This window comes from Nelumbo nucifera, chromosome 5, assembly GCF_055504915.1.
Source record: "Nelumbo nucifera cultivar China Antique chromosome 5, China Antique-T2T, whole genome shotgun sequence".
In the NCBI taxonomy this organism is placed as follows: domain Eukaryota; kingdom Viridiplantae; phylum Streptophyta; class Magnoliopsida; order Proteales; family Nelumbonaceae; genus Nelumbo; species Nelumbo nucifera.
The window spans coordinates 24,507,718-24,534,110 of record NC_142653.1 but is presented as its reverse complement, the minus strand read 5'-3'; the positions used below and the strand labels follow the sequence as shown (position 1 = coordinate 24,534,110).

General features: G+C 39.4%; 1 protein-coding gene across 3 annotated transcripts in view; it reads left to right on the top strand.

Moving 5' to 3' along the window:
• The first annotated feature begins 5 nt into the window (after positions 1–5).
• Positions 6–26,393, top strand: part of LOC104595871 (serine/threonine protein phosphatase 2A 55 kDa regulatory subunit B beta isoform-like) — a 37,690-nt gene continuing 11,302 nt past the window's right edge. For 2 of the 3 annotated variants that reach the window (XM_010256814.3, XM_010256812.3), the window contains exons 1-7: positions 6–312; positions 1,757–1,860; positions 1,944–2,039; positions 2,137–2,256; positions 5,219–5,368; positions 11,575–11,666; positions 13,233–13,351. In XM_010256814.3, coding sequence (XP_010255116.1) covers positions 210–312; positions 1,757–1,860; positions 1,944–2,039; positions 2,137–2,256; positions 5,219–5,368; positions 11,575–11,666; positions 13,233–13,351 — 784 coding nt within the window. In that variant the 5' untranslated portion in view covers positions 6–209. The remainder of the gene's footprint in view (positions 313–1,756; positions 1,861–1,943; positions 2,040–2,136; positions 2,257–5,218; positions 5,369–11,574; positions 11,667–13,232; positions 13,352–26,393) is intronic. The other variant, XM_010256813.3, reaches the window with a different exon arrangement.

Sequence of the window (26,393 nt, the reverse complement as noted above, 5' to 3'; positions counted from 1 at the left end):
GAAACCACTGTTGTCTACATAATACACGAACAGAGCAAGATAGATATATATTCGCTATATCTGTCTGTTTTGCCAAGTAGCTGCATTTTTTGGATGAATGCTGTGAATATCGGGGCAAGAAAAAATCTGATGGGATTGCTCTCCCGATCGGCGATGTTGGAGGGTTGAACGGGGTTCTGATTTATTTATCTATTTTTTTTTTTTTGAAGATGATCCCTCTTGGGAACGGAGAAGTGGGGGTCCCACTTCCTCTCGAATGGAAATTCTCTCAGGTTTTTGGAGAGCGAGCGGCCGGGGAGGAAGTTCAGGAAGGTGCCTCGATATTCCTTTTATTGTTTTCGTGTTTTCAGCTTATTTCCATTGATGCGCATGTTTGTATCTCCAAGTTTGATGTGCGGAGAAAATGGGTTTTGTATTTAGAGAGGAATCATGTCTTGCATTTACAGTTTAGTCCTTTTCTTACCTGGTGGTTCTTTTATCATGAGGGTTTATGGTGTAGTCCAAGTAGGCTTTTCGTTTTAGGCTTGTTGAAATATACCATTGGAATATTCCTTGAGAAATCATGGTATTTTTCTGCTGTCTTGCTATCTTTGTTCTCCTCAGAGGTGCGGAAAAATCGCATTGAGTGTTTTTTTTCCCAGATTTCTCATATCTAAGTTGGTTAATGCTTTAACTAATGGACACCATTTCACCATTAGATTGCTTATTGCTTTGTAGAACCGAATTATTTTCTAATTAATGTTTTTTGTTTGCTTATAGATGTAATCAAGAGCTCAAATACTCATAAATTGTTCTTCCTATTACTATTTCGTGTCTATCTTGATGATTTGAAAATCTATTGGGATATATATAATGGCAAAGTTTAGAATATTATATTATAGTTTAAGTAAAGGAAAGGGAGTTTTTAAATCTGAACTTCTTCAATCTGTATTAAGCACATTCTTCTTCTTAGAGTGATCTACTAGGTCAGTAGCCATTATGATCCATGGAACTGTCTAAGATCATTATAGGAGGTATATTGCTCACTCTATTGTTTATATACATAAGTTGTCTTTTTTTTTTTTTAAGTAACGAAAATCATTGTTATACATAAATGCTCTTTTTGGAATTATTAATCCAATACTTTCTTTACCTTACATGAAAAAAAGAAAAAAAATCCATATTATCCGTTCCTTCAACCAGAAAGCATTTCTTATAATGCTCCTTTGGCATTGGGACTGGATGAGTGTAGGGTGCTGAATTTTTGAGATCAAGGAAATGAATTTGAGGACTCGTGAAAAGTAAGTATTTACCATTACCAATGGGGTATTATATGAATCGGATCGTATGCCACCTATAGATAAAACACCCAGCTATTTGGGGTCGTGGGAGGGGTGGACTGGATAAAATATCCAGCTAATGGCCCCCATATGCCACCTTAGATAAAGGAATAAATATATGTGACACTGTTAGCTTGTTTTAGATGTTCATTCATATCAAGCAAGTAAGAACAACAAGAAAAAGACAAGGAAATCAAAAGATATTGAACAAGAATATTTAGGTTCTCAGAATATGACATGTGTCTGGCACTTATCCATTTAGAAAAGTCCATGAAACAGCATTTACCCACATATTGCTATTTTTATTTTGGTTCTTGACCATTTATTTTGACCAATTTGTCTTTTTTTTTTTTATGCAATATGAGACTGGGTCACATAGAAACCCTTGTTTTGGTAGTTTAATTTCTTATGTCTTTTATCTTCTTTGTCATTTGCAGTTGATATCATATCTGCTATTGAGTTTGACAAAAGTGGTGAACATCTTGCAACTGGAGACCGTGGAGGCCGGGTTGTGCTATTTGAAAGGACAGATGGGAAAAATGTAAACGTCTCTATATGTTTGATAGTTTGGTTCTGGTTGTCAGAGATAAGGGTAACTTTAATTGTTAAAATTGTTCGATGCAGTATGCCTTCCGGAAAGATCAGGAAAAGATGGACTATTCCAATGCTAGGCATCCTGAATTTCGTTACAAGACAGAGTTTCAGAGTCATGAACCTGAGGTATTTCATGTCAATTGCTGCCTTTTCCTGTTGATGATTAAAAGGATGGATATTGATTCTGCTACCTGTTTACATTAATTCTGAATTTTTGTATTAGTTTGACTACCTCAAGAGCTTGGAAATAGAGGAGAAAATTAATAAAGTACGATGGTGTCAAACGGCAAATGGTGCACTTTTCCTTCTATCAACTAATGATAAAACTGTGAAGTATTGGAAGGTTAGTGGAACAAAGCATACTTTTCTCTTCAAATGTAGTTTATTCATGAAAACACTTCTTGGATATTGTGTCCTGTTTTATCTTGAAGTAATTTCTATAAGAATTCAAAAAAGAAGTGTTTTACCAATATAGGATCTAATAATCTAATATCTTCTCATTTCTGACCATTTTTATTTCAATTAGTAAATGTCTAGATTTTTATTTTATTAGTTAGACTTTATATTGAGAAATGAATAATCACACATGAGAAAAAGGTGTTGACCATGATGGTTGGTCAAGAGATCAGAAGTTGGTTCAGAAAGTGCAGGTATTAAAAGAGTTGAAATAGCTACTTTACATAAAACTTGCCAACTCCTAGCAAATAAAGCACCTTTTCAAGTAGTGTTGTTGGATGATCCAAAAGAATTTATGTGATTAAAGTTAGTCTACTATCTAGGTTTTATAGATCAGCAACACATGGAAGGTCATCCTTGAGCATTCAGAAGATTCAAGCACATCTCTTTCAAGGTTGGTGTTGGAGATCTGGTGCTGAATACTTGAGAAGATGTACAGTGTAGTAGTAGGCATCGAAAAGAGGGATATCCTGACTAGTCATGTGAAACTCTATAGACTAGTGGTGGTTTGGGGTTCTTTTGAGCTGTTGCTGGATGAGGTTGTGTCGAGCCTTTGGTTTTAGTGCCATTTTATGAATGAGAGACTGATCTCCCTGTCAAGTGTGAACCTTCTTGCCATGCTACAATAATAAGGATATCCATCAGAAGTGACAATACAAGGGTATTGGATATGGACCAGACGACCAGTCAGAAACGTCTTCTATTCATTACTTAATTGAGATGATAGTTACTTACCATGGAAATCGTAGTTACTTACTGTGGAGATGAATTTGGTTATGAATACTGTACATGCTATAATGATCCTTGTATAGTGGACCGTACCTTGCTCTCACGTTTCAGATACATACTATAATACAATACTTTTTGCATTAGCGTTTTTTATTCATTTTTCAATGGGCTATGAGCTTGATAAGATTTTGACAATTGGCCATCTAATATCTAGAGGGAGGAGCATGAGAAATGCTTCTTCTCTATGTCAAACACATCCAGAATTGACTGAGTTTTGGAAAACAGTGGTTGAGAGATCCTCCAGCTTGCAGCATCAGTGCTGTATTGGAGGCAAGATCATATTAATTAAATATATTTTTAATCTGGCATTTACTTTTATCCATATCAAGGCACCTGCTAAATTTAGAATACAAAAAGATAATTAGGGACCTTTGGTGGGAGGTGGGTTGCTCTAGAAAAGGCCTTCTTATTGATCAGTAGATGGTTCGAAAGAGAAATGAATAGCTGATATGCCTACCTAATCAGGAGAACAAAGGATCTTTGGTATCGTGGTAGCTTCTTATCTACATAGTTTTTTTGGTGATGGGTTTGAACCTTTTTCTATATCTTGTGCAGCCTTGTATGTACTGTTCTATATTTGTTTGATATATACTCCCAAGAAACTATCTATTTTAAAAAAAAAAGTATAAAATAAAAAAAAAGAAAGAAATGAAGATTGGATTGTATTGACTTAGGATTAGGAACCTTTTTCTATATCTTGTGCAGCCTTGTATGTACTGTTCTACAAAGAAACTATCTATTGTAAAAATAGTATAAAATAAAAAAAAAGAAAGAAATGAAGATTGGATTGCATTTACTTAGGATTAGAGTTTCTCTTTCTTGACCATAATGGCTTGGTTGACAGGTATGGCCATTGACACGAAAGGAACATTTTCATGTTCATCTTTGTATAAGGCTCTTGACACGAATGCCCTAATGCCCACTAATTTTTGGTTAACAATATATCACAGAGTCCTACTTTGCAAAAGGATACGGTTTTTAGTTATGAGCATTTTCACATCAGGTGCTTCAGTGCTTACAAAAAACTTGGAAGTTATCCTCTTGTATATGCACCCTATGTAAGGATGACATAGTGAGTCATTATCTCTTGTGATTTTTCTAGTAGGATGCGACACCAGGGCAAATAAGTTACATGTTTCTCTTTTGTTATTTGAGTTTCAAATTGTAGAATTTATTTATTTCCCTTTTTACCTGGATATCTGTGGTGCCATATCATGTTGGGTACTTCAATTTTTAGTGTAAATTCCGTATTTGATATGTTCTTGTCATATCTGGGTAACATAGGTTGTCATGTGTGAGCTTTTCTTTTTGTCCTTGGATTTTGCTCAGTTCCAGGGTGTTGATCCTTTTAACTATGGTGTGACAACATATTTCAAATAGTGGTAAACTGCACTATTGGTTTACATTACTGCTTTTAAGACTCTTTGTGCATGTGGAGAAATTTGATGGCATTATTGTGTACTTTATAAGATGACTCAAGAACAAAAAGTAGGAAGATTGTTATATGAAAACAAGAATTGTATGGAGAGGAAGATAGATGATTCATTTAGGAAATTACAAGGCTCAGGTGCTTTGTTTGGAGTCTGAGGATAGGGTTGGCAGTGTTAACAGTCATATTATAGTGGACTTGGGGTTCACTGCCAGAATGCTTTATAGTGTTAAACTGTTAATCATGGTTACAATGTGAAAGAAAAGACCAGAATTTCAATCCTCAAGTTGTCGATATTCAATTTCTTCTTAGGTCTTCTTCTTCTCATCCATTTTCTTTTTCTTTTCAGTTTCTCCACTTTTTTGATAATTTATATCAAACAAACCAGAATCAAGATTATTTATTTGCCTCTGATGAATCTTTTTCGTATTAATCATTTGGCTAGAATCCTGCGCTTATTTGACATTTCAGAAGGCGTAGAACATTTATTTCTATGACACCCTCTATATTGTTGTTTCTTTTTCTCATTAGCAATCTTGCTAATCTCTCTTCATGAAGGAAGAATTAGGAAATAGGGGTCTGCATTACAATAATTGTGGTACTTATTATGTGCTTATGTAATTTTGAATAGGTTCAAGAGAAGAAGGTAAAGAAGATATGTGATATGAATCTAGATCCTTCAGCATCAATAGGAAATGGAAGGTTTTCTGGTCCAATTGGGGCAGCAACTGACTTTGTATTCCCCCCTGGAGGATTTCCTTCTCTTCACTTACCAGTGGTAGTTGTACTCAACCCTGTTTTGCTGGTTCTGTTTGTTCAACTTTTAAAAATAGTGACATATTTGGTTTACTTGTACTTTACAATTGCCTAAAGTTGAGCCATTGTGGCTTATATGATTCTGTAGCATTTTCTTTTTCTTTTCTTAAATTATGATTGTCTATCTTCTTTTTTGAATGTTACTCTTTTGGGGGATCTTAATGGTGTTCATATGTAAAGAATCATTTTATACAGTGAACTATCACACTCGTATACTTCCTTTTGACTATATTAATACAATTTTACCTTACCTTTCAAAAAAAAAAAGTTCAGTAAAGAAGGCCTTCAACAAATTCATTGCTATTACATGTTTGATGGATCTGATTTAGTTGTTAGCTATTGATCCAGAAATAATGACTGATCGGTCATGGATCTAACTAGGAGGTAGGGGATATTACATAGACAATATCCAGTGTTACAGAGAAAACCAAACTTGTGGGGTGAAATTACATGCAACATGTCCCATGTTCAGAGGCATGGAACTCACCACTGGTGCTGTTGTGGATGTTACCTGGCATCAAACCATGTTGTAACCATGATTATAACTATGTCTTACTGATGAAGGAAGATTTGGCCCGACCTCTTGACCACCCAACACGTGGAAACAACCAAGGGTGGCCTGGCAGAAGCAGCAGCTCGGCACGGCAGTACGCTCAAGGCGCGAGCTCCGAGAGGAGGAACCAGCGGTCCGAGCTCCCCAAAAGGAGCCCGAACTCTCCCTTTGACCCCGAGCCTTACGAGGAGCGCAACGGGCAACAACCCGAACTGGCCCACCCCAGGGCAGTTCGGGCCACACCTCTATCCAAACTCAAGACTTCACCTCGCACACCACTCCAGCACTTCGTCTCCAGGCCGCCGAACTGAACAACCGTACCTGACACCAAAGGAGTCCGTATCCTGAGGCGGCGCACCTGACTGACTTAGGATTTGACGCTTGACAGCTGCACTTCAACGACCACCTGCCACCGCCACCTCCAGTCACAGAGATGGCTCCGACAAAGAGAGCAGTGGCGGTTGTCTGCCCCAGCAGAGGTGATGACATTCGAACTGGCAGAAGTGCAGAGGTAATGATACCCGACCTGACAGGAGCTTGGGAGTGAGTGTGCGAAGTGGTTATAAAAGGCTCTGGTGGAGCTGACCGACGGTAACGCCGAAGTGGTTCATAACCTCGATGATGAGGGGGTGGAAAGGTAGGCGCAACCCAGCGACGAGCTGCTCCCGGAATATTACGATCTCATCAGGACTGTGTTTCCAAGGGAAGTCGCCCGATGGTATAAAGTAAGTATACTCCCTAGGCAGGTTGAACTGGGTGATAAGGGAGTAAAGCCCCTCAGGCGTCATGGTTGAGGGCCCAAACTTGTCTAACGTCCGACCTCGACGGGAGGACGCCAAACTAGCCGAGGCGACTTGGCCTATGGGTTCAAACTCTTCCTCGAGCTCTACCTCGGGCTCACTAAGGCTGTCGGGGGATGCAGCTCGGTTCGTAGAACCTGCATCTGACCCCCTCGAAGAACTGTCTAAGCTGTCCGAGCTAGACATCGGGAGGAAAAGAATACCAGGAAGAAAGTACTGACTCACCTGGGAAAAGCAAACGGACTACGGAAGGTTGACGTGAGCTAAAAACTTGGACGCGAGCTCAAGAAGCAAATGTAGGAGAATGGCAATGAAAAGCGACTGGGGGTCCCTCACTATTTATACCCACAGTGACCGAAAACCGACAGCTCTGATCGAGGCAAATCCAACGGCACACGATCAAGCTGACCGCACGCCTCCTAAGACCGAGATGTGACTGGCCGCACGTCTTTTGAATCTGAAGCAGCGCCGACGCACGTCTCCCAGCATTGAAGGCAGCAGCGACGCGTTTTTTTCAAATTTGAAATAACACCCGTTGTCATGTCTCCCAGCGGCGCGCTTTTTAAGTTTTGAAATAACGCGCGCTGTCACGTCTCCCAACATTTAAAGGCGGATTGGCGCGTTTCCTGACTTTTTTGGTGCTCGAGAAACCCGGAAATCTCCTGACGAACGCACACTTCGCGACATCAGTCAACCGGTTCGAAGTACGGGTCAAATCCACCCGTCACCTCGCGAACTCCCCGCGCCAAGTTAAGCCCCTTAGCGCGAGGAGTGGGGGGCAATTGATGAAGGAAGATTTGGCCCGACCTCTTAACCACCCAACACGTGGAAACAACCAAGGGTGCCTGGCAGAAGCAGCAGCTCGGCACGGCAGTACGCTCAAGGCGCAAGCTTCGAGAGGAGGAACCAGCGGTCCGAGCTCCCCAAAAGAAACCCGAACTCTCCCTTTGACCCCGAGCCTTACGAGGAGCGCAAAGGGCAACAACCCGAACTGGCCCACCCCAGGGCAGTTCGGGCCACACCTCTATCCGAACTCAAGACTTCACCTTGCACACCACTCCAACACTTCATTTCCAGGCCGCCGAACTGAACAACCGTACCTGACACCAAAGGAGTCTGTATCCTGAGGCGGCGCACCTGACTGACTTAGGATCTGACGCTTGACAACCGCACTTCAACGGCCACCTACCACCGCCAGTCACAGAGACGGCTTCGACAAAGAGAGCAGTGGCGGTTGTTTGCCCCAACAGAGGTGATGACACCCGAACTGGCAGAAGTGCAGAGGTAATGATACCCAACCTGACGGGAGCTTGGGAGTGAGTGCGCGAAGTGGTTATAAAAGGCTCTCTTCCCCCCAAGAACGAGGTACGTGATAACTTTGCGCCATCTGGTTTTTCATCTTGCCTTTGAGGAAATACTAACTTGAGCTTCGGAGCACTCTCACCGGGTTCCTCCCCGGAGATTACTCGCTTTCTTCCCCGTTTCAGGCACCTTTTGCTCCAGCCAGAGGCAAGATCGTTGACAGCTAGGACCGACCGGATTGCGCTCCATCACTTACTGTGTTTAGTTGGATAGTTTGAGAAATGTTTTATTTCAACTCATAGAAAGCTCCCAAAATAATCTATTGATCATATGGTTAAACTTAATCTAATTCTAATCATGATTTTCTTTTGGAACCTTTTAAATTTAGTGCTTTGGAGTTCCTGCTCCAGCTCTAGCCCCATGAGTTAGTTGCTAAGATCGTGATCCCTTGACATGAGTCACTTGACAATTTTTTTTGCTTGGTTACAAGATTGGAGACTTTACTAATATTAAAAATGTACAAGCAAGATAAACAGCAGTAATGGTTCCAAAATACCCCAGGGCTAACAGAGCATCCCCCCCTCCCATTACACCGTTGATATTATTCCATGGCCCCACTTCTGCCTCATAGCAGCAAACCTATTATAAATCAACCCCGTCCCTGATCAATGCATCCTCTTCTGAGTTAGCATATCTAGGAACCACTTGAAAGAGGCAGGTTTTTATGGAAAATAAATAAAAAGACAATTCATTAAGAAGAAAAGGGAGTACAACAGGGGTGATAAGACATCATCCACCCAAAAAAAGAAGCAGTTTATTCTTGAGGCTAAGTAGCCTCTCTAATGTCATGTTGAAGGATGCAAGGTCCATCTCCTCTTTCCCTTATTCAAGTGATTACCACTTGGGAGCTGTCCTCTATCTCCAAGTTCCAACGATCAGCATTCCAAAGATGTGGCAAACTCCACTCCTGAAAGTAAGGAGAGGATCTCAGTCCTCACTGAATGTCCTGTTCGTATAGGCCGCAAGTATACTAGTATAGTTTGAACCCTCATGGTTTTCAGGTGCGCCTCTACTATAGATGGGCCTGGATTGCCTAAAAAGCAACCATTAAAGTTTAATTCAGAAAACCTTAATCCGAGCAAATGAAAAAGGGAAGATAATGTGGATAAGGGCAGCTAGCTATATTGTGGTGAGTATGTGAATAAAGGAATGTGGGAATATTCGATGAAAAGACAATTCTAGGAGGACATCTTGGTAAAAGTGGTGCATTGGCTTTTTTTTTTTTTTTTTTTTTTTTATAAATAAGGGCAGCCTAGTGCATGAGGCTCCCACCAATGCGGGGTCTGGGGAGGGACAGATGTACACAGCCTTACCCCTCCTACACATACAGAGAGGCTGTTTCCAAGATTTGGAAAAAATACTGACATATTATGAACAACAATTGCTGAATTGCTAGATGTTCTACAAGCACAGAGGTTGGGCAAATCTGTCAATTTCAAGAGAATATTGGTTTAAGGGGATTCCAAGATGGTAGTGGGATGGCTAATGGACAACAATATAGGGTCATAGCAATACCGACATATTATGAGGGAAAAATAAACAGTTATCAAGAGAGCTGGATTCTACCTTTATATGGGTTCAAAGATCAGTAGATAGTTTGGCTGGTAGCTTAATAATGGCCAAACAATGATTGAAATATTGACAAAATCTGGGTTAGGTAGACAAAAAAGGTCTTCTGCATACTGTTTACATATCTCATTCTTTTTCTCAATATTATTTAACTTTATTATATAAACAGCACAATATACAAAGTTACATACACGATAGAGAGCATAGTAATTTACTATCTCTCTCCATATTAAAGTTCATTTACAATTGAGCCCAAAAAACTGATCCTGGTTGCTACTTGTTTTGCTGATGCATCAACCATGCAGTTATCTGATCTTTGCACCCATTGAACTTTCACTAGATTGGGCTTGAAGAGACTCCATGCCCACAGAGTGCATCCATCTAGAGCCAAACAAAGTAAAGAAAAGCTGCCAAATACTATTGACACAAGAATGGAAGATTCGTAGTCAATAAGTAAAACCTGCTTTCCCTGCAAAGGTAGCCCGTATGGGATGATAAAAAAAGTTAAGAACCAAGTAGGTCTCCTCTTCTGTGGAACATCATATGTGCTAACTTTTATGTTTCACCTCCCAACTGAACATCCTTACTTCAGGGGTAATGGGCCACTCCTCCCAAAATTATTGAGCACCGAGGTGGGTCTATATGTCCTATAGCTCCAGATGCCAGGTTTTCCTATACTTATTACAATTAGATTTCTATTATATAACTCAAAACCTAGATTGTCAGTTCAAGTCCATGAAAGGAAACTGATGTGCCTATAGCTCCAGATGCCAGGTTTTCCTATACTTATTACAACTAGATTTCTATTATATAACTCAAAACCTAGATTGTCAGTTCAAGACCATGAAAGGAAACTGATGTGCGCTACTTTTGCAGTATGATCCACTGTGCAACCTAATTCTACTAAAGCCCCAAGCTCTAAGTCTTTATACTGAAATTAATTTTATGTGTGAAATTAATAGGCTAATTCTAAAATGATGATACAGATAGAGTATTTGTTCGAAAAGAATTAATTTGTCACAGTACCTATTAATTATTAGATTAGTTTTCCATTGCCCATGTGCATGTATTTATTTCTCCATGTATTTGTGTGTGTGTGTGTGTGTTTTAATATTTCTTGAATTAATAGGCTAATTCTAAAATGATGATACAGATAGAGTATTTGTTTGAAAATAATTAATTTGTCACAGTACCTATTAATTATTACACTAGTTTTCCATTGCCCATGTGCATGTATTTATGTCTCCATGTATTTGTGTGTGTTTTAATATTTCTTGAATTGCTTTCATGCAACACAAACAATGAATAAAAACTTATGAAATATTAAGATAAATTTCTAAATGGTGTTCCTACATGGCTGAGTATTGTGGTTATTTATTCATTTACGAAATTAACTAAGCATTTGAAATAAATTATATATACTTTACCTATCTTTTTCTGTGATGTATAAAATTTAGGGAAAGACTATGATAATTATTTTTAAGTGAAAAATTTAAGTCATGTAAGGAAGGTTCTTCATTCTTTGGAAAGAAGTAAATAGTTTTCCATTCTCCTGAATTCTCCAGAAAAATTTTGTAAAACTGCAAATAAATTTAAAATATGTTCTGGATGATGCCCAAGACTGAAATTTTAGAAAATTTTCTGAAATTGTAAACCATGATGGTGGGTAAGCATACCCTTTATCAGTTTTCCATTCCATATTCTATTTTTCCTACCAATCCTTTGTTTGCCAGAATTATTTTTCTTTCCCTGTCTATTTAATTTAGGTTATTTCAGCTTGCTGTCATCAGTAAGACAGTTTAAACTTTTAATTTGGTTGCTTGAGTGAGTTGTTTAAGACGAATCTTCAAACTTTTAAAGGTGTTTACATGGTTTTCTTTTGAGCAGATTGTTGGCCATGAGACACAACTTGTTCCTAGATGTCGAAGAGTATATGCACATGCCCATGATTATCATATTAATTCCATTTCAAACAACAGGTATAATGAGGCTCTTTGGTTGCTTTTTAAGGACTGAAGATATATATATATATATATATATATATAAGCAGTATGCCAAGAAACATTAGTGAAATTCTGTTTAATTGTGAGTGATATTAAAAATGTGATTCTAAAAGCAGTAGTACTATCACGGAAATTATTTAATTGTTTTTATTTGACTATACTACAACAAAGTAAACCCTAAGAGTGAATTTCAAGTAAACCTGAGAGTGGATTTTACATTCATGTATATGCATGTATGCACCAGATATTCACTGATACACCTAGATAAATTCCATTGTTCCAAAAAATCTGTAATTATAAGTATGTGCTTGTAATGCTATTTTAACCATGCATATCTCACCGGTTACTGGTTTGTGCTTGATGTCAAATCTTACATTGCCCTTGAAAAGATATTACTGTTTATATCCTTTCTTTGTTGTTTATATACAATATTTTTATTTCTTTTAGTTTTATTTTTAGTTCACCATTGCTGGATTTTTCTTGTCCATTGCTTGGTGTGGTGGTAAAATCTCAGGCTATCAAGCTTGAGAATATGGGTTTGAGCTTGGGAGTGGCCACTTATGCAAAAATTTCCAGATCTTAGGTCTGTATCCAGTCAACCCCTCCCAAGGTCCTGGATAGCTGGGACTAACATTGGGTACTGGCTGTTTAATTGCTGGGTTTGTCTTATTTGCCATTAAAGATTTGTTGCAAACAAACAGCTTAGGTGCCTGGTCCCCTAGACAAACTGTAAGGGAGATTATGCAACTAACAAAGGAGCTTGAAGTCTGTTTTAAATGGACTAGGAGATCAGCCAATGCAATAGCTGATACTTTAGCAAAGCAAGAAGTTAGTAGGCAGAACCAAGGTTTTTAAAACCGTACCGGACAGGGAACCGTCTTGGAGTCCAGTTCCCGGGTCGAACGGTCCGATCATGTGGTCTGAATGGATGGTCCACTCTGACAGAAAAGTAAAAAAAATTAAAAAAATAAAAAAACAGCCAAAAACCATTGTCTGGTTCGACAGTTTGACCACCTGGGTCAGTGGTTTGCTGACCAAATCAACAGTTTTTGGCCAAAAAGCGGTTTTTGGGTAAAACGGAACTGGTCAGGTGACTGGTTCCCGATTTTTCGGTCCAACCGTCCGGTCCGGTCCGGTTTTGAAAACCATGGGCAGAACCTTTTTTTGGGCCTATTTGTAATTTTGATGAGGGGTCACCTTGTTTTTGAAGGTGACAGTTTGTACCAAGTTTTTTAAAGAATTAATAAAAGTTACTGTTTCCCATAAAAAAAAGATTTGTTTTAAATAAAAAATATGTTTGAAGATAATTTTCACAAGTCATATTATTTTATGTAAAGCAAAAGCTTTTCATAATTGATTTTAAGGTGGTAGAAGCTATCAGGATAGATAGTAATAAGATACACATGATGGGACTTTGTGTCTTAAATATATAAAATATATGTTTTTCCTTTTGTTACTATGCTGAAGGTTTGATCAAGGTTCACTTGTTCACATTTTTTGTTCTTTCTTTGTCCTTTTTGTTTTGTTTTTAACTATCCTCAGTGATGGAGAAACATTCATATCAGCAGATGATTTACGAATAAATTTGTGGAATATAGAGATAAGTAACCAAAGCTTCAATATTGTTGATGTGAAGCCTGTAAACATGGAAGACCTCACTGGTATGGTTTTTCTTCATTTCATTATTTTTTTGTTATATATGTATGTGTTTATGCATGGATGTATGTATCTACACATGTGGACACAGGCATACACATATAGAGGCGTATGCCTGGAGGCACTCCCAAAACGCCCTGAGGCGTATGCCAGAGGCACTGACACCTCTGAGGCGTATGCCTCTTGCGCTTTTTTCATGAGGCATGCTAGAGGCGTACGGCTCATGCACATCTGATATAAAAAGACAGAAAAAAAAAGAAAAAAGAAAAAAAAAGGAAGGGAAAGGAAAAGAAAGGGAAGGGAAAGAAAAAGAAATAGAAGAAAAAAAGAGAAAAGGAAAGAAAAGGAAAGGGAAGGGAAGGGAAGGGAAGAAAAGATAAGGGGAAAGAAAGTGGTTTGCTTGCTCGCCTCTGCTTCGACAAGACCCCCCCCCCCCCTTTCAATTAATGTTATGCATCTTTATTCTTCTTAATATAAAAGATTCTTATTAAAAATAAAGAAAAAAATGAGATCCCCCCTTCCTCTTCATCCTCTTCCTAACCCCCCCTCCTTTTAAGGAGGCTTATGCCTCCTTGTGTTTGGGAGGCTTACGCCTCTTGCGTTCTGAACCACACCTCACGCCTCTAGGTAGTGGAACACCTCGTGTCACGCCTCCGAGTTTTAAAACATTGCTCTAGATGAGTCAACTATTTTTTACATGTGGAGGAATCATGTGCCTGATAAGGAGGAAACCTTTTGAATTGTCTACATGTTTATCATACTAGTCTATGTCAACCCTGTACCCCACCTTATATTGGAGTTTCTCCCAAGCGATATTAGTCATTAGTTTCATCATCATCATCCAAGCCTCATACCGACTATATGGGGTCAGCTACATGAATCCTGTTTTGCCATTCTATTCTGTTTAATGCCAATATTAGTCATTAGTTTCCATTTTTTAATTTGAAAATGCCCGTAAAATGGGGATTTCTTGAATTCACGGCAAGGAGTTTGGGGTTGAAATTTTCCCCATGAATAGAGGATAAGCAGAGAGAAGTCTTGGGGCCCTTCTTGCTTGTAACCCGTGTTGCCACAGAGAGGATTCCTGGATGCTTGAGACCTCTCTAGATAGTCTTACAAGCAGATCTGCTCTAACTTGATAAGTTAAATACCTTTGATATATCGATGTTTTCTTAAGTGAATTTGTAAAACATGAAATTCCTATTTTTGTATGTCAATACATAATTTGCTTGCTCAAAAAAAAATTAAATAAATAAAAGACTGGTTTCTGGTCCATATTTTCTGCCATCACACCAGGGAGGGCAGATGATGTAGACATGGAAAAGGGAAAGAATATAAGAAATGAAATTTCCCTAGATTTCTTTACCAGTGACAATTTTGTAATTTTTGTAATTTTATGTTTTTGGTCAATTTTAGTTTTTGTAAAAGTTGTTTTTGCAGTTTGTTTGTGTTGTAAGGATAGGTTACCAATTCTTTTTTTTTTTTTTTTTTTGAGAAAAGTTAACTGAATTCATTAAGAAAAAAGAGGGGTACACAAAGAAGGTGTACAAAGAAACAAACAGGCAGGGATCAGACCCCTGAAAGTTACACAGGAGGGATCTTATCACAGTACAGCACTTCTAAAAGAGCACCTAATTTGCTAATCCATCTGTAAGAGCGTTAAAATCCCTTGGAATCCAGCACAGATGAATGTTTGTATTTGCCAGTAGGTCCCTTGCTTCTGTCAGAAAATGACTGAGTCTCCATGGCCCAGCTTCCTGTCTTCATAACCAGTCTATGGTGTTTGCTGAGTCTCCCTCTATAGAAAGATGCTGAATGCCTAATCTGTTGATTAGTCTGATTCCTGTAAGTGCAGCCATCACTTCCGCCTTTGTGGAGTCAGCTATACCTATCGGCCCACTGTATACTCAGCAAGTGTTCCCATTTTCAGCCCTTAAAACTCCTCCAATGCCAGCAGTTCCAGGGTTGCCTGAGGCACTTCCATCGAAACTTAGGGTCCAAGTTCCTTCCCTTCTAAGTGAGGGGCCCCTTTTGATGGGGAAGAGGGGTGAAGGGGGGGAGGAGAAAAGGAAAAAGCCAGCATCCCTGTTTAGGTCATTTTTTTTTTGATAAGTGAGAATAATTTAATTAAATCAAATAACAAAAATACAATCAACCTAGGAGGAGGCACGAGATGTTACCCCCCTAGGACTGAACCATATACACCAAAACTGCCCAAGCCTGAGTTATAATTACAAAGTAGCCCAAAATGGATCTCCCCTTGACACCCCCTGCTTGGCCAGAGAATCAGCCATTGCATTTGTTGATCTTCTAACCCACTGAAACCTGACAGTCATATTCCTTGTCATCCATTTAACTTTCTTTAACAGATCCCTGTAGCCCCAACAAGCTGTTTCTGGCCTAATTTGCCAGCCTACTGCCACCTTGGAATCCCCTTCTGCTAGCAGATTTGTCACACCACTTTGACTAGCCATCTGTATACCTTGACCGCTGCTAGTAGCTCTGCCCTTATTGAATCACCTTCACCCACTGGTCCTGAAAATAGAGACAACATATTGCTGTCTTTGTCTCTCGGAATCCCACCAATTCCTGATGGTCCTGGATTGCCTTGGCAGCTTCCATCAAAATTCAATTTTACCACACCATCCGGTGGGGGAATCCATTCAGCTTGTGATTTGATCTTGGTAGAAACTGTAGCAGCCACTGCAGCCCAATTTCTCCTTAAGTCATCGAAGGAGTAATCTGCCAACAAGTGTGAAGATTTTAACCAAGAAATATTTCTTGTCAATATGCATTTCCTTGATTTCAGTGAGACTTCTTTCATGTTCTTGAAATATTCTAGCATTTCTCTCCTCCCATACAGTCCACAACGTAGAAGCTCTGATACATTTCCACATTAGCTTCCCTCTTTTTGTCAATCCCCCAAAAGCAACCGGAGTGAACAACAACTTTACTTCAGAGGGCAAATTCCACCTGCACCTAAATAATGAAACAACCCAGTTCCAAATATTGGTAGCAAAGGAGCATGATATCATCAAATGGTTACAGCCCTCACCCTTCACTTTACACAAAGGGCACCAATTAGGGGTCAAGCACATAAAGGGTTTCTTTTTTTGCAAGTTTTTTACAGTATTGATCTTACCATAATAGGCTTCCCAACAGAACACTACTATTTTGGGGGGAATCGGTCTTGACCATACCTCTTTAACGGGGAAGACTTGAGGGGAGGGATTGGAGTAGAGGGCTTTAAAGAAAGAAGCACAAGTGAATGAGCCAACCGGGGTTAGGGACCAGACTCTTGTGTCTGGGTTAAGGGGGTCCAAACACACCGAATCTAGAAGCAACACCAGCTTTGAAACGCAAAGGAATTCTTCATCCCTTAACCCTCTTCGAAACCCGAGATCCCAATTTAAGGCCAAAGGGCAAACCAGGGGGGGGGAAGGAACCAAGAAATGGATTTCTTTTTAAAGAGGGAGATGGAATAGAGAGAAGGGAAACAATCTTTTAGGGGTTGAGAGCTCACCCAAATATCTTCTCGAAAAAGAATGGAGTTCCCAGAGCAAGCATCATACCTTACAAAACTGAGGAACTTAGGGAGAATGCCAGAGATAGCCTTCCAAGGTGTTGTGAGCAAAGCCCTTCGGGATACTCCCTCATCCCAACCTGATTCGGAACAGCCATGGATACTTTTCACTACCTCATGCCACAACCTCTCCCTCTCCAGGGGCCACCTCCAAAGCCACTTACCTAAAAGAGCCTCATTCTTGCTCACCACATTCCCTAATCCTAGGCCTCCTTCTTCCTTACTCCAACACACCACCTCCCACCTAATTAAGTGATCTTTTTTCTCTTCACCAGGTTCCCATAACAAATCCCAAATTAGTTTTTCCAACCTCTTTGCCTCTCTCTTAGGAATTCTAAAGACTGACAGGAAGTATAAAGGCAAGTTGACTAAAGTTGCTTTAATCAAAGTAACTCTACCCCCCTTGGAAATATAGTTTCTCTTCCAAGCTGCCAATCTTTTTTCGAATTTTTCCACCACCGGGTTCCAGAACCTACTTTCCTTTGGATTTGCACCTAATGGAAGTCCTAAGTAGGATAGAGGCCACTGAGAGCAAGTGCGTTCTAGTAGGGCTGCTATAGACTCCAACTCCTCTCTGTTCAAGTGAACTCCCACAACACAACTCTTCTCAAAATTTACCTTTAAATTTGAGGCCCTCTCAAAGTGAATTATTAAATCCTTCAGATTCCTTACCTCCATGAAAAAACAACCTTCACAAAAGATTATTATGTCGTTTGCAAATTGGAGATAGGTTACTTATAGAGACTCCTTTAAACTTGTCTGAGCTGGAAGCCCACTGGTTACATTTAAAGGTAATGTGAGAGATCAGATCACTCTTCGTCTTGGTCTTGTTCTCAAACAAGCGGTTATTCCTTTCTTCCTAAACTCCCCAAAGGATAGCATGCAGAATTATTTGCCACTAAACCTTACCTCTTTTACTCAGCCCTTTACCTTGCCATTGTTGGAGCAAATCCTGGAGGTGATTTGAGGCAACCTAGCTGTACCCAACTAGCTGTAGAAAATGGCTCCAGATGTCCCTGGTTTCCTGGCAGTGAATGAAGAGATGGTCAGTTGATTCCCCTGCTCTGAAGCAAAGGATGCAGACATGGGGGGAGATGGAAGGTCTGCCAAAATTCTTCTTCTGCAATAGCTCAGAAGTGTTTGTCCTGTGCAGACAGGCCTCCCATACAAAGAAACACACTCTAGAGGGGATGTAGTTGCACCAGACCTTCTTGAAAGGGAAGAGATAATTCTGCTCCTCTGCAACCAGGACCTTGAAGAAAGAATTGGAAGAGAACTTGCCTATAGGGTGAGGTTTCCAGACACGGGAGTCTAGGGAATTAGGGGAGATGTAGACTTCTCTGAGGGAGAGCAGGAGTTAAGTTAGCTCATTGATCTCTGACTCTCCTAAGGGTCTTCTAAGACTCAAGTTTATGTTGCTCTCAGTGGGGGAAGAGGGGAGGCATTGGGAGATGGTGGCTTCTTTGTTTTGAGTGAGGTTAAAAAGTCTAGGGTTGCTAGAGTAGGGGAAGGTTTTCCACTCGACAGTTCAGAATATCCTTGAACCTATCCACGAGCTTCTTCGACTGAATTGATATATCAAAGGTAGTTAACTAGTTCAAAACAGTTTAGAACCCTTTTCACATTTGTTATGTTTTCCAGATCAGCTTCTAGGAAAAGAATTATATCCTCTGCAAATTGGAGGTGGAAGTGCACCTCTTCCTACTTCAAGACCTTTTATTAAATTCAGATTTTTTGTCTTGTCTACGAGCTGACTGAAAACATCCATCACCAGAGTGAAAAGAAAGGGAGAGATTGGGCATCCCTGCTGAAGACCTGCTTGCCTTGAAATAACCTTTGGACTCTCCATTCAGTAGAATTGAAAACCAGGTTGAGCTTATGCATCCTTTCATCCACTGCAACCATTTAACTCCAAAACCCCTCAGTTTCAAGACTTGGAAGAGGCAATCCCAGTCTACTTTGTCATACGCCTTTTCAAGTTCTAGTTTGACAGGTAGACCTGACCTGCCACTCTTCCTTCTCTCTTCAACACTTTCATTTGCTATTAGGATACTGTCCACAATTTTTCGACCTTTCACAAAAGCAAACTGATTAGGAGAAACCAAATCTCCTAGGACTTCTCTGATCCTTTTTGCCAACACCTTTGCCAAGATTTTATATACACTCCCTACCAAACTTATGGGCCTGAAGTCCTTTACTTCCAAAATACCTCCTTTTTTTAGAATGAGACAAGTGAAAATTGAGTTGCTACCTTTGTTTACAACAGCCGAAGAGTGAAACTCCTTAAAAACCTCCAAAAGATCTTTTATTATGCCCCAACAGGTCTGAAAAAAGAAGATTGGAAAACCATCTGGCCTGGGGGCTCTATCTCCATCCATGTCAAAAACTGCTTCCCTTATTTCTTGTTCCTTAAATTCACTTTTAAGACAATTCCTTTTTTCTTCTGTTAGGGTCGGCCCATCCTAGCTTCTCGGAGTCAGATTTCTAAAACTTGGAATAGAGCTTTTTAAAGTGGTTAAGAAAAGTCTCTGCTAACTCCTCTGCATCTTCTACCTCCCTTTGGTCAACTTTAATTTTTGAGATGTAGTTTTTCCTATGCCTTCCTGAGGCGTAATTGTGGAAGAATTTTGAGTTATTGTCACCTTCCTTTAACCATTTGATCCTAGACCTTTGTCTCCAAAAAGATTTCCCCCTTCTAACAACATTCTCCCAGGAGTTTCTCAAGGCTTCTCTTCTCCTCTTTCCTTCTCCATCCAAGGTACCTGCCTGATCCTTTTGGTTTAGATTCTCAAGCTCCAAGAGGATAGTATTTTTTTCCTGTACAAAAGATCTGAATTCTTCTTTCCCCCAGATTTTCAGCTTTCTTTTTAGGTATTTCAGCTTCTGTTGAAATCTGTATCCAGCCCAACCCTCTACTTTGTGTTCCTCCCACCAGGAGTTTACTTTCTTGTGAAAATCCTTGTGCAAGTTCCACATTTTTTCCATCCTAAATGGGGATTTTACTTTCAGAACCTTGTCTGTCTGCAGGACTAGAGGCCAATGGTCTGAAGTACACCAGGGTCTAATTTCTTTGATGAGATCTGGGAACTGCTCTGCCCAGTCTGGAGACACAAGAAATCTGTCTATTCTGCACCTTATCAAATTTTCTTGCATGTTTGACCAAGTAAATTGGCCATTGTGAAGGGGGAGGTCACAAAGGTTGTGTCTAGATATGAATCTGGAGAATTCCCTCATACTTCTAGTCACTTTTCTTCTATTAGAGTTTTCTTGGGAGAACCTTGTGACATTGAAGTCACCCCCTAATACCCAAGGAATATCATCATGCTCTTGTAGGGAGTCTAGCTCTTCCCAAAAGTTTTTGCCTATTTGAAGGGTTGTTTGGTCCATACACTCCTATTGGAATCCAATTGAAACCATTGGATTTATTAGTGAACAGAACTGAGATTGAAAACTCTCCTTTGTCTATCTCAATGCCGGTAACCTTCTCTTCATTCCAAGCCAAGATGATTCCCCCTAGTGTTTTAAAAGCGCAAGGCACAAGGGCCATTTTGTGCTTGAAGCGCAAGGTGCAAGGCAAGGCGCACAATTTAAAAAAAGCTAAAAATTAAAAAAAATGCAAAAAATTATAAAAATTATAAAACATAATATTAATAAAAATATAAACTTAAGTTTTAAAATAAATGTTTTAAAAAACCTATTATCTAAAATTAAAATACATAAATATAATATGTAAAGCATATTCAAATGAGAATTTAAAAATGAAATCAAACATATAAAACATTTTCAAGCATATAAAACCCACAATCTCTTTTTTTTCTCAATTGCATCAAGTAGCTAATGTGACATATTACATTCCTAATTCTACAAGCCACCTTTGTTCCACGCCCCTCGAGGCAAGCCCAAACAAGTCCGTGTTCGCTCGCTCACCGAAGCTTCAAGAATCCTCTATTCGGTAATATTGTCCATTCATTCATCCTAATAAAATATCTTCTTAAAAGCAATTAAAACTATAAAATTATTATTTTTTTGTGTGAAAACAAAGAATTTAAGACCTACATGGACTTGTTTGGGCTGGCCTTGAGGGGAGTGGCACGGGGGTCCAGGGGCGGAGCCCCCGATCCAGCCGCTAGACTAAAAAAAAAGGAAAAAGCGGCAAATTTACAAAAGGCGCATGCCTGGGCTAAGGTGCAAGGTGCACCAGGTGCATGCCTAGGCACACGCCTCGTGCGCCTAGGACCTGGGCGAGGTGCCTACCCTGAAATGCGCCTTGCCTGTGCGCCTAGGCGCACCTTTTAAATCACTGATTCCCCCTGAGGTGCCTATTGCTGGAAGGACTGCCCAATTCTTTCTTCGGATTCCCAAAATTGCTCTCAACAATTTCCTATCAACCACTTATTTCTTGGTTTCTTGTAAAATGACTATATTTGGCCTTTCTCTTCTTAACGTATCTTTTACCAGGCTTCTCTTGATTTGACCTCCTAGTCCCCTAATGTTCCAACTTAATATCTTCATTAAGTTCCAGCCACTGATTTTCCCTTATCTGCCCTAAGACCTGATGCTTTATTATCAGTTAATCCCCATTGGAGTCTCTTTGGCTCTCTTTTTGAGCTCCTTTTTTTGCTCTTCCCTGTTTCGGATTTGCAATTGCCATCACTTCCTTTTTCTTTTCCTTTCTCAAAGGAGGTTTCCTTTTCTCCGCTTATCCCCAATTTTCTTGCCATGTCTAAAGTTTCTTTGTTTGGTTGGATGACCTTTCTGTAGGTGTCCAAATTGAGTGAGGTACTGTTCAGCTTTGCTTGATGATTCGGGTTGGCACATGGTTGGGGCAGCACTTCATTCGAACCTGAAATAGCAGAGCAAGAGGTACTATGAGACAGAATGTTGAGAACATTAGCTGAAAAATAAGAAGACGACAAAGGGGAGGGGGCTCTAGAAGAAAAGGGATGATCCAGAGAAGGGGGGTTTGATTGAGGAAGCGGTTCTTGTCCTCTTGCTTCTTCAAGGCCAGTTGTGGCACGGTCCTTCCCGTACTCTGGATTGACCAGGTGCATCTGTTCGAACAGTTCTACGCTTCCCCATGTTGCCTTACCGTCGAACAGGTTTTTAGCTCTTGAAAGATTCGCTTCCGTTGGATCTGATTCGGCCTCTAAAACATAAGGGCTTGAAACCTCTGCGCCTTCAGAACCGTATGTCTCAAAAGAAGGGGTGGAGCTTGGACTTTCTGCAATGGACGCATGCGTGGGTCTGCAAGGTGCTGGCTGTTTGAAAATTGAACTGTATTTGAACAAGTGGCAAGGCTCGCCTTGCTTTTTCGACTCCTATTTTTAAGTGACCAAGAATGGACTTTCTTGGTACCAGAGGTTACCTTCTCAGGAGGGTTGTTTGTGATTTCTTATCATCACCTCATTGTACTCTTTTTTTTTTTTAATTAATGGCTTTTCTTTTTTATTTATCTTCAAAAAAGGATAGATTTAATTATCTTAAAAGTTCAAACTAGTTAGAAAGTCCTGTTAGACATTTTTATAATATTGAAAAGTTGGAAGTTACATTTTTTGTTGTTTTTCTAGCCTAATTTTAAGGGGTCAAAGCTTTTCTCTTCTACTTGACTTCGGTATCTTTGTGTAGGTTTTTTGGACGATGAGTTCAACGACCACAACACTTTCATGCAACCCTCCAATGAAATACAAGCATGCTACCAATCAAATTAAAAACTAAATCACCTAATGAGTGCATGCCTGAGTGATTTGTTTTCGATGAGTTCACATGGTCACAACACTTTATTGCAACCCTACAATAAAACATAGACATGCTAACAATCAGTTGAAAATTCAAATAATCCAATGAGTGCATGCCTTTACACCCCACTAGAATAGCCAAAAGACAAGAGAGACTCTCCCAATCATTTACATCTGTAAAATTGAGTCACTCTTCAGGGATGAGAATGGGGTTGTTTCTGCCATGTTCTCAGGCCCAATTGGAGTGGGTGACTCTCTCCGAGCCGAGATCCATGCGTTTATGGAAGGAATCCAAAAAGCTAGGGAGATGAATATCAGAAAACTTATAATTGAAGGGGACTCGGAGGTGGTGGTTGGGTGGTTAAATAAAGACTATAGTGGCTTATGGAATTACAACAATATGAGGAGGAAATTTAGATGGTTGGCTCGAGGAATGGAGGTTAAAATTAGCTGGGTTAAAAGATCAGCTAACTCTTTTGTTGATGGGTTAGGCTAAACAAGGGGTGGAGAGGGAGTCAATGTTTTGGGCACAATTGTAATTATTTTTCTGTTTCTTCTTATCTTTCTCTTTTTTTCCTTCTTTTGGGGCTCAAGGTATAGCTGGAAGATAAGAAAGTTTGTCTTCCTCTTTGTAATTATCATTGCAAAGTTTTAATGAAATTAATGAAGTGTGTTATTATTAAAAAAAAAAATTGAGTCACTTTTACAAAAGTCCTTGCCCCACCCTAGATTTAGCAAGGGAATCCACTACATTGACCATATCTCTAGAATCCACCTTAACTAACAATTTACCCAAGACAAGATTTCCTTGGTTTCATTAAGTTGGTGAGTGGGTCTCCAAGGCCCATCTCACAAATTCTTCATCCAACTGATGACAATTCTAGAATCATCTTCCACCACCACTAAAGAGAGGTTCAAAAACAACAAAGTCTGCAGACACACCAACAGGGCCTAAATCTCAGCTTCAACTGCTTCTACCTCCCCAATTTTGTACATGGTCATAATACTTTCTTGTGACCTTCCAATAAAATACTAACATGCTATCAAGCAAAAGAAAAAGATCAGATCACCTGGTGAGTGCATGCTTGGGTGATTTGATTTCGAGGAGTTCACGTGGTCAGAACACTTCTATGATCATCTAACAAGTCAGGAACATGCTAATTATCAAATTTAAAATCAAATCACCTTGTGAGGCATGCCAAGGTGATTTAGTTTCAATTAGGCCACGTGGTCACAACACTTTTTTGCAACCCTCCAATAAAACATAGACTTTCTATCAATCAAATGAAAGATGAAATTACCTAGTGAGGGCGTGCTTGTTGTTGCCACCCCAAGTGATACATGCTATCATATGAAAGTGGTCATCACAACATTTTCATATGCTTGTTGTTGCTACCCCATAAGTTCACATAGTCACAAATTTGTTGTGACCATCTAATAAAACACAAACGTGCTGCTATCAATCAAATGAAAAACCGAATAACCCAATAAACGCATGCCTGCTATTGCTACACCAAATGATACAAGAACAACAATTCTATCATATAACATAGATACTACCTGTAGGATATACTACCTAGTTATGACAATCAGGTAATACCAAGGTAGCTTAACATATAGAGTGATGCCTTGGTGATAAGACACTCATGGAGGGATGCCTCACTTAATCGTTAATTTTTTTTTTTTTTTACATGGTTCTCTTGGATACTTTTGTATTCTTAACTTTCTAAGATTATAATAATAAAAAAGGCATTATTAAACTAAGTTATTCAGTTTGTGTTAAAATACTAGTTTCTTTTTATTATTTTTATTATTTGTTAGGGTTCAATCAAGATGTATATTGTAAACCTTCACAGGCTTCAAAATCTGAACTAATAAGCATGGAAGAACTAAAAATTTTGTCCAATCAACACATATTGATTTTCTTTCATTGTTTTCTTTTCTTCTTTTCCTAGGTTTTCTGAAATCTCTTTTCTTTCTTCCATTTTTTTCATGGGTATGTTGATTTTCTATGTTTTAAATGAAGTTTGTACGTTTTTTATGAAGATTATAGACAATTAATAATGAAAGATGGTTACTGCTTGCTATGGAATGTAGGGAGTTACCCTAGGATTCATGGTTTTTATTCAAAAAATCCCATTGCCCAGGAAATGCCTAGACAACTAGACAACAAGGCACCTCCTATTACCTAGCCTCACCTTGGCACCTTGTAAACTATGCTTGGGAGCAGGATAAATTTGGAAATTTCTCAGTCAAGTCCTTTTACAATTTTATTTCCAGGTCAGAGGATCAGGCCATTCCAGTAAACATTGTTTGGTGTAAGAATGTGCCCTCAAAGATAGCCGTTTTTGTTTGGTCTACCTATTTGAACAGAATTCTACTAGGGATAACATTAGTAAGGAAGGGTATGCCACTGGACTCCAAATAGCAAATTTTCTTTTGAGATTTGGTCAAAGATATGGAATTTGTTTGAGGTGTAAACTTGTAATCCAGAATTGGTGGTGGGTTTTATAAAAGTTGGAGAGTTGGAGGTCTAACTAAGAAGGGAAGTGCATGGAACATCACTCCTACAACGGTTTTTGGTGCGTTTGGTAGTAGAGTGTAGAGAAGATGGGCCGAATGGCCCATAGGCTGTTTATCCTTTTTTATCTTTTATGTTTTTTGCTGTAAGGGGCCTTATTCTGGGCCTATTCTTTCTATGTTATGTTCTTTTAATTTCTTGCCCAACTAAGGGCCTCTTTGTAAATTATCAAAGTTTAACTTAATAAAATTGTGTTACAGGTGTAAGAGTAGAGATTAAGGTTCGAAACTCTCTTACTTTGAACCCTTATTGCCGCCATCTTCTTCTTCATCTTCTCTTCCATAGAAGAATGATTTCTGTTGTTTTATTATGATTTCTGCATCTGTTCTAAACAATCCTTTATTCTCAAAAGACTATTTTTCTTTTTGGTATCAGAGCAGGCTCTCTTTTCCCTTTTTCACCCCCTTTTTTTTCCCATACACAGTGTGTATGGAGAATTGAATCGTACAAACTGTTAAAGAGACTCTGTTCTGCCCAATTGTTAGTGGTTTCTGGAGAGAAGAGGACTGACCGTGTCGTCTCCTTGGCTGATTCAAGTGTACTACCCGAAACCCTAATTTTTTGGAGAAATTTGTTTGCGGGCTCCGCAGGGTGTTTGGACTGGGTGCTCAGTGTTTGGAGGCTTTCTGATTTTCTTTCTTGAAGACTGAACCAAGTTGGTTGGTGTTTCATGTAGTCTACAAGGTGCGGCTCCTTTTTCTGTTTCTCCCAGCTTCCGGGTGTGACTCAGATTTGTGGTACTGTTGCATAGAGGTAGGCTTAACACAATCCTTGTTCCATCTTCATTTGGTGTCTTTTGAAGTTGCTTGAAATCTTTTTGAAGTGTTTAAAGAGATGAACTCCTCAGAGATTGAAAACAAGAATGTTGCTGAATCCGGGCAGGTTCCGGGAGCCTCTGTTGACTCTTTACTGACTGTGACCACAATCAAGCTGGATGGAACTAATTATCTAGAATGGTCACAATCGGTAAAGATTCATATCTGTAGTAGAGGAAAGTGGGGTTTTATCTTCGGGAGTAAAAAGGCTCCCTCAGAAGATGATCCATCTTATGAGAAGTGGATGCAAGAAAATTATACTGTTATTGGGTGGCTTGTGAACTCAATGTAGCCACAGATTAGTCAACACTATTTGTGGATGAATTCAGCAAA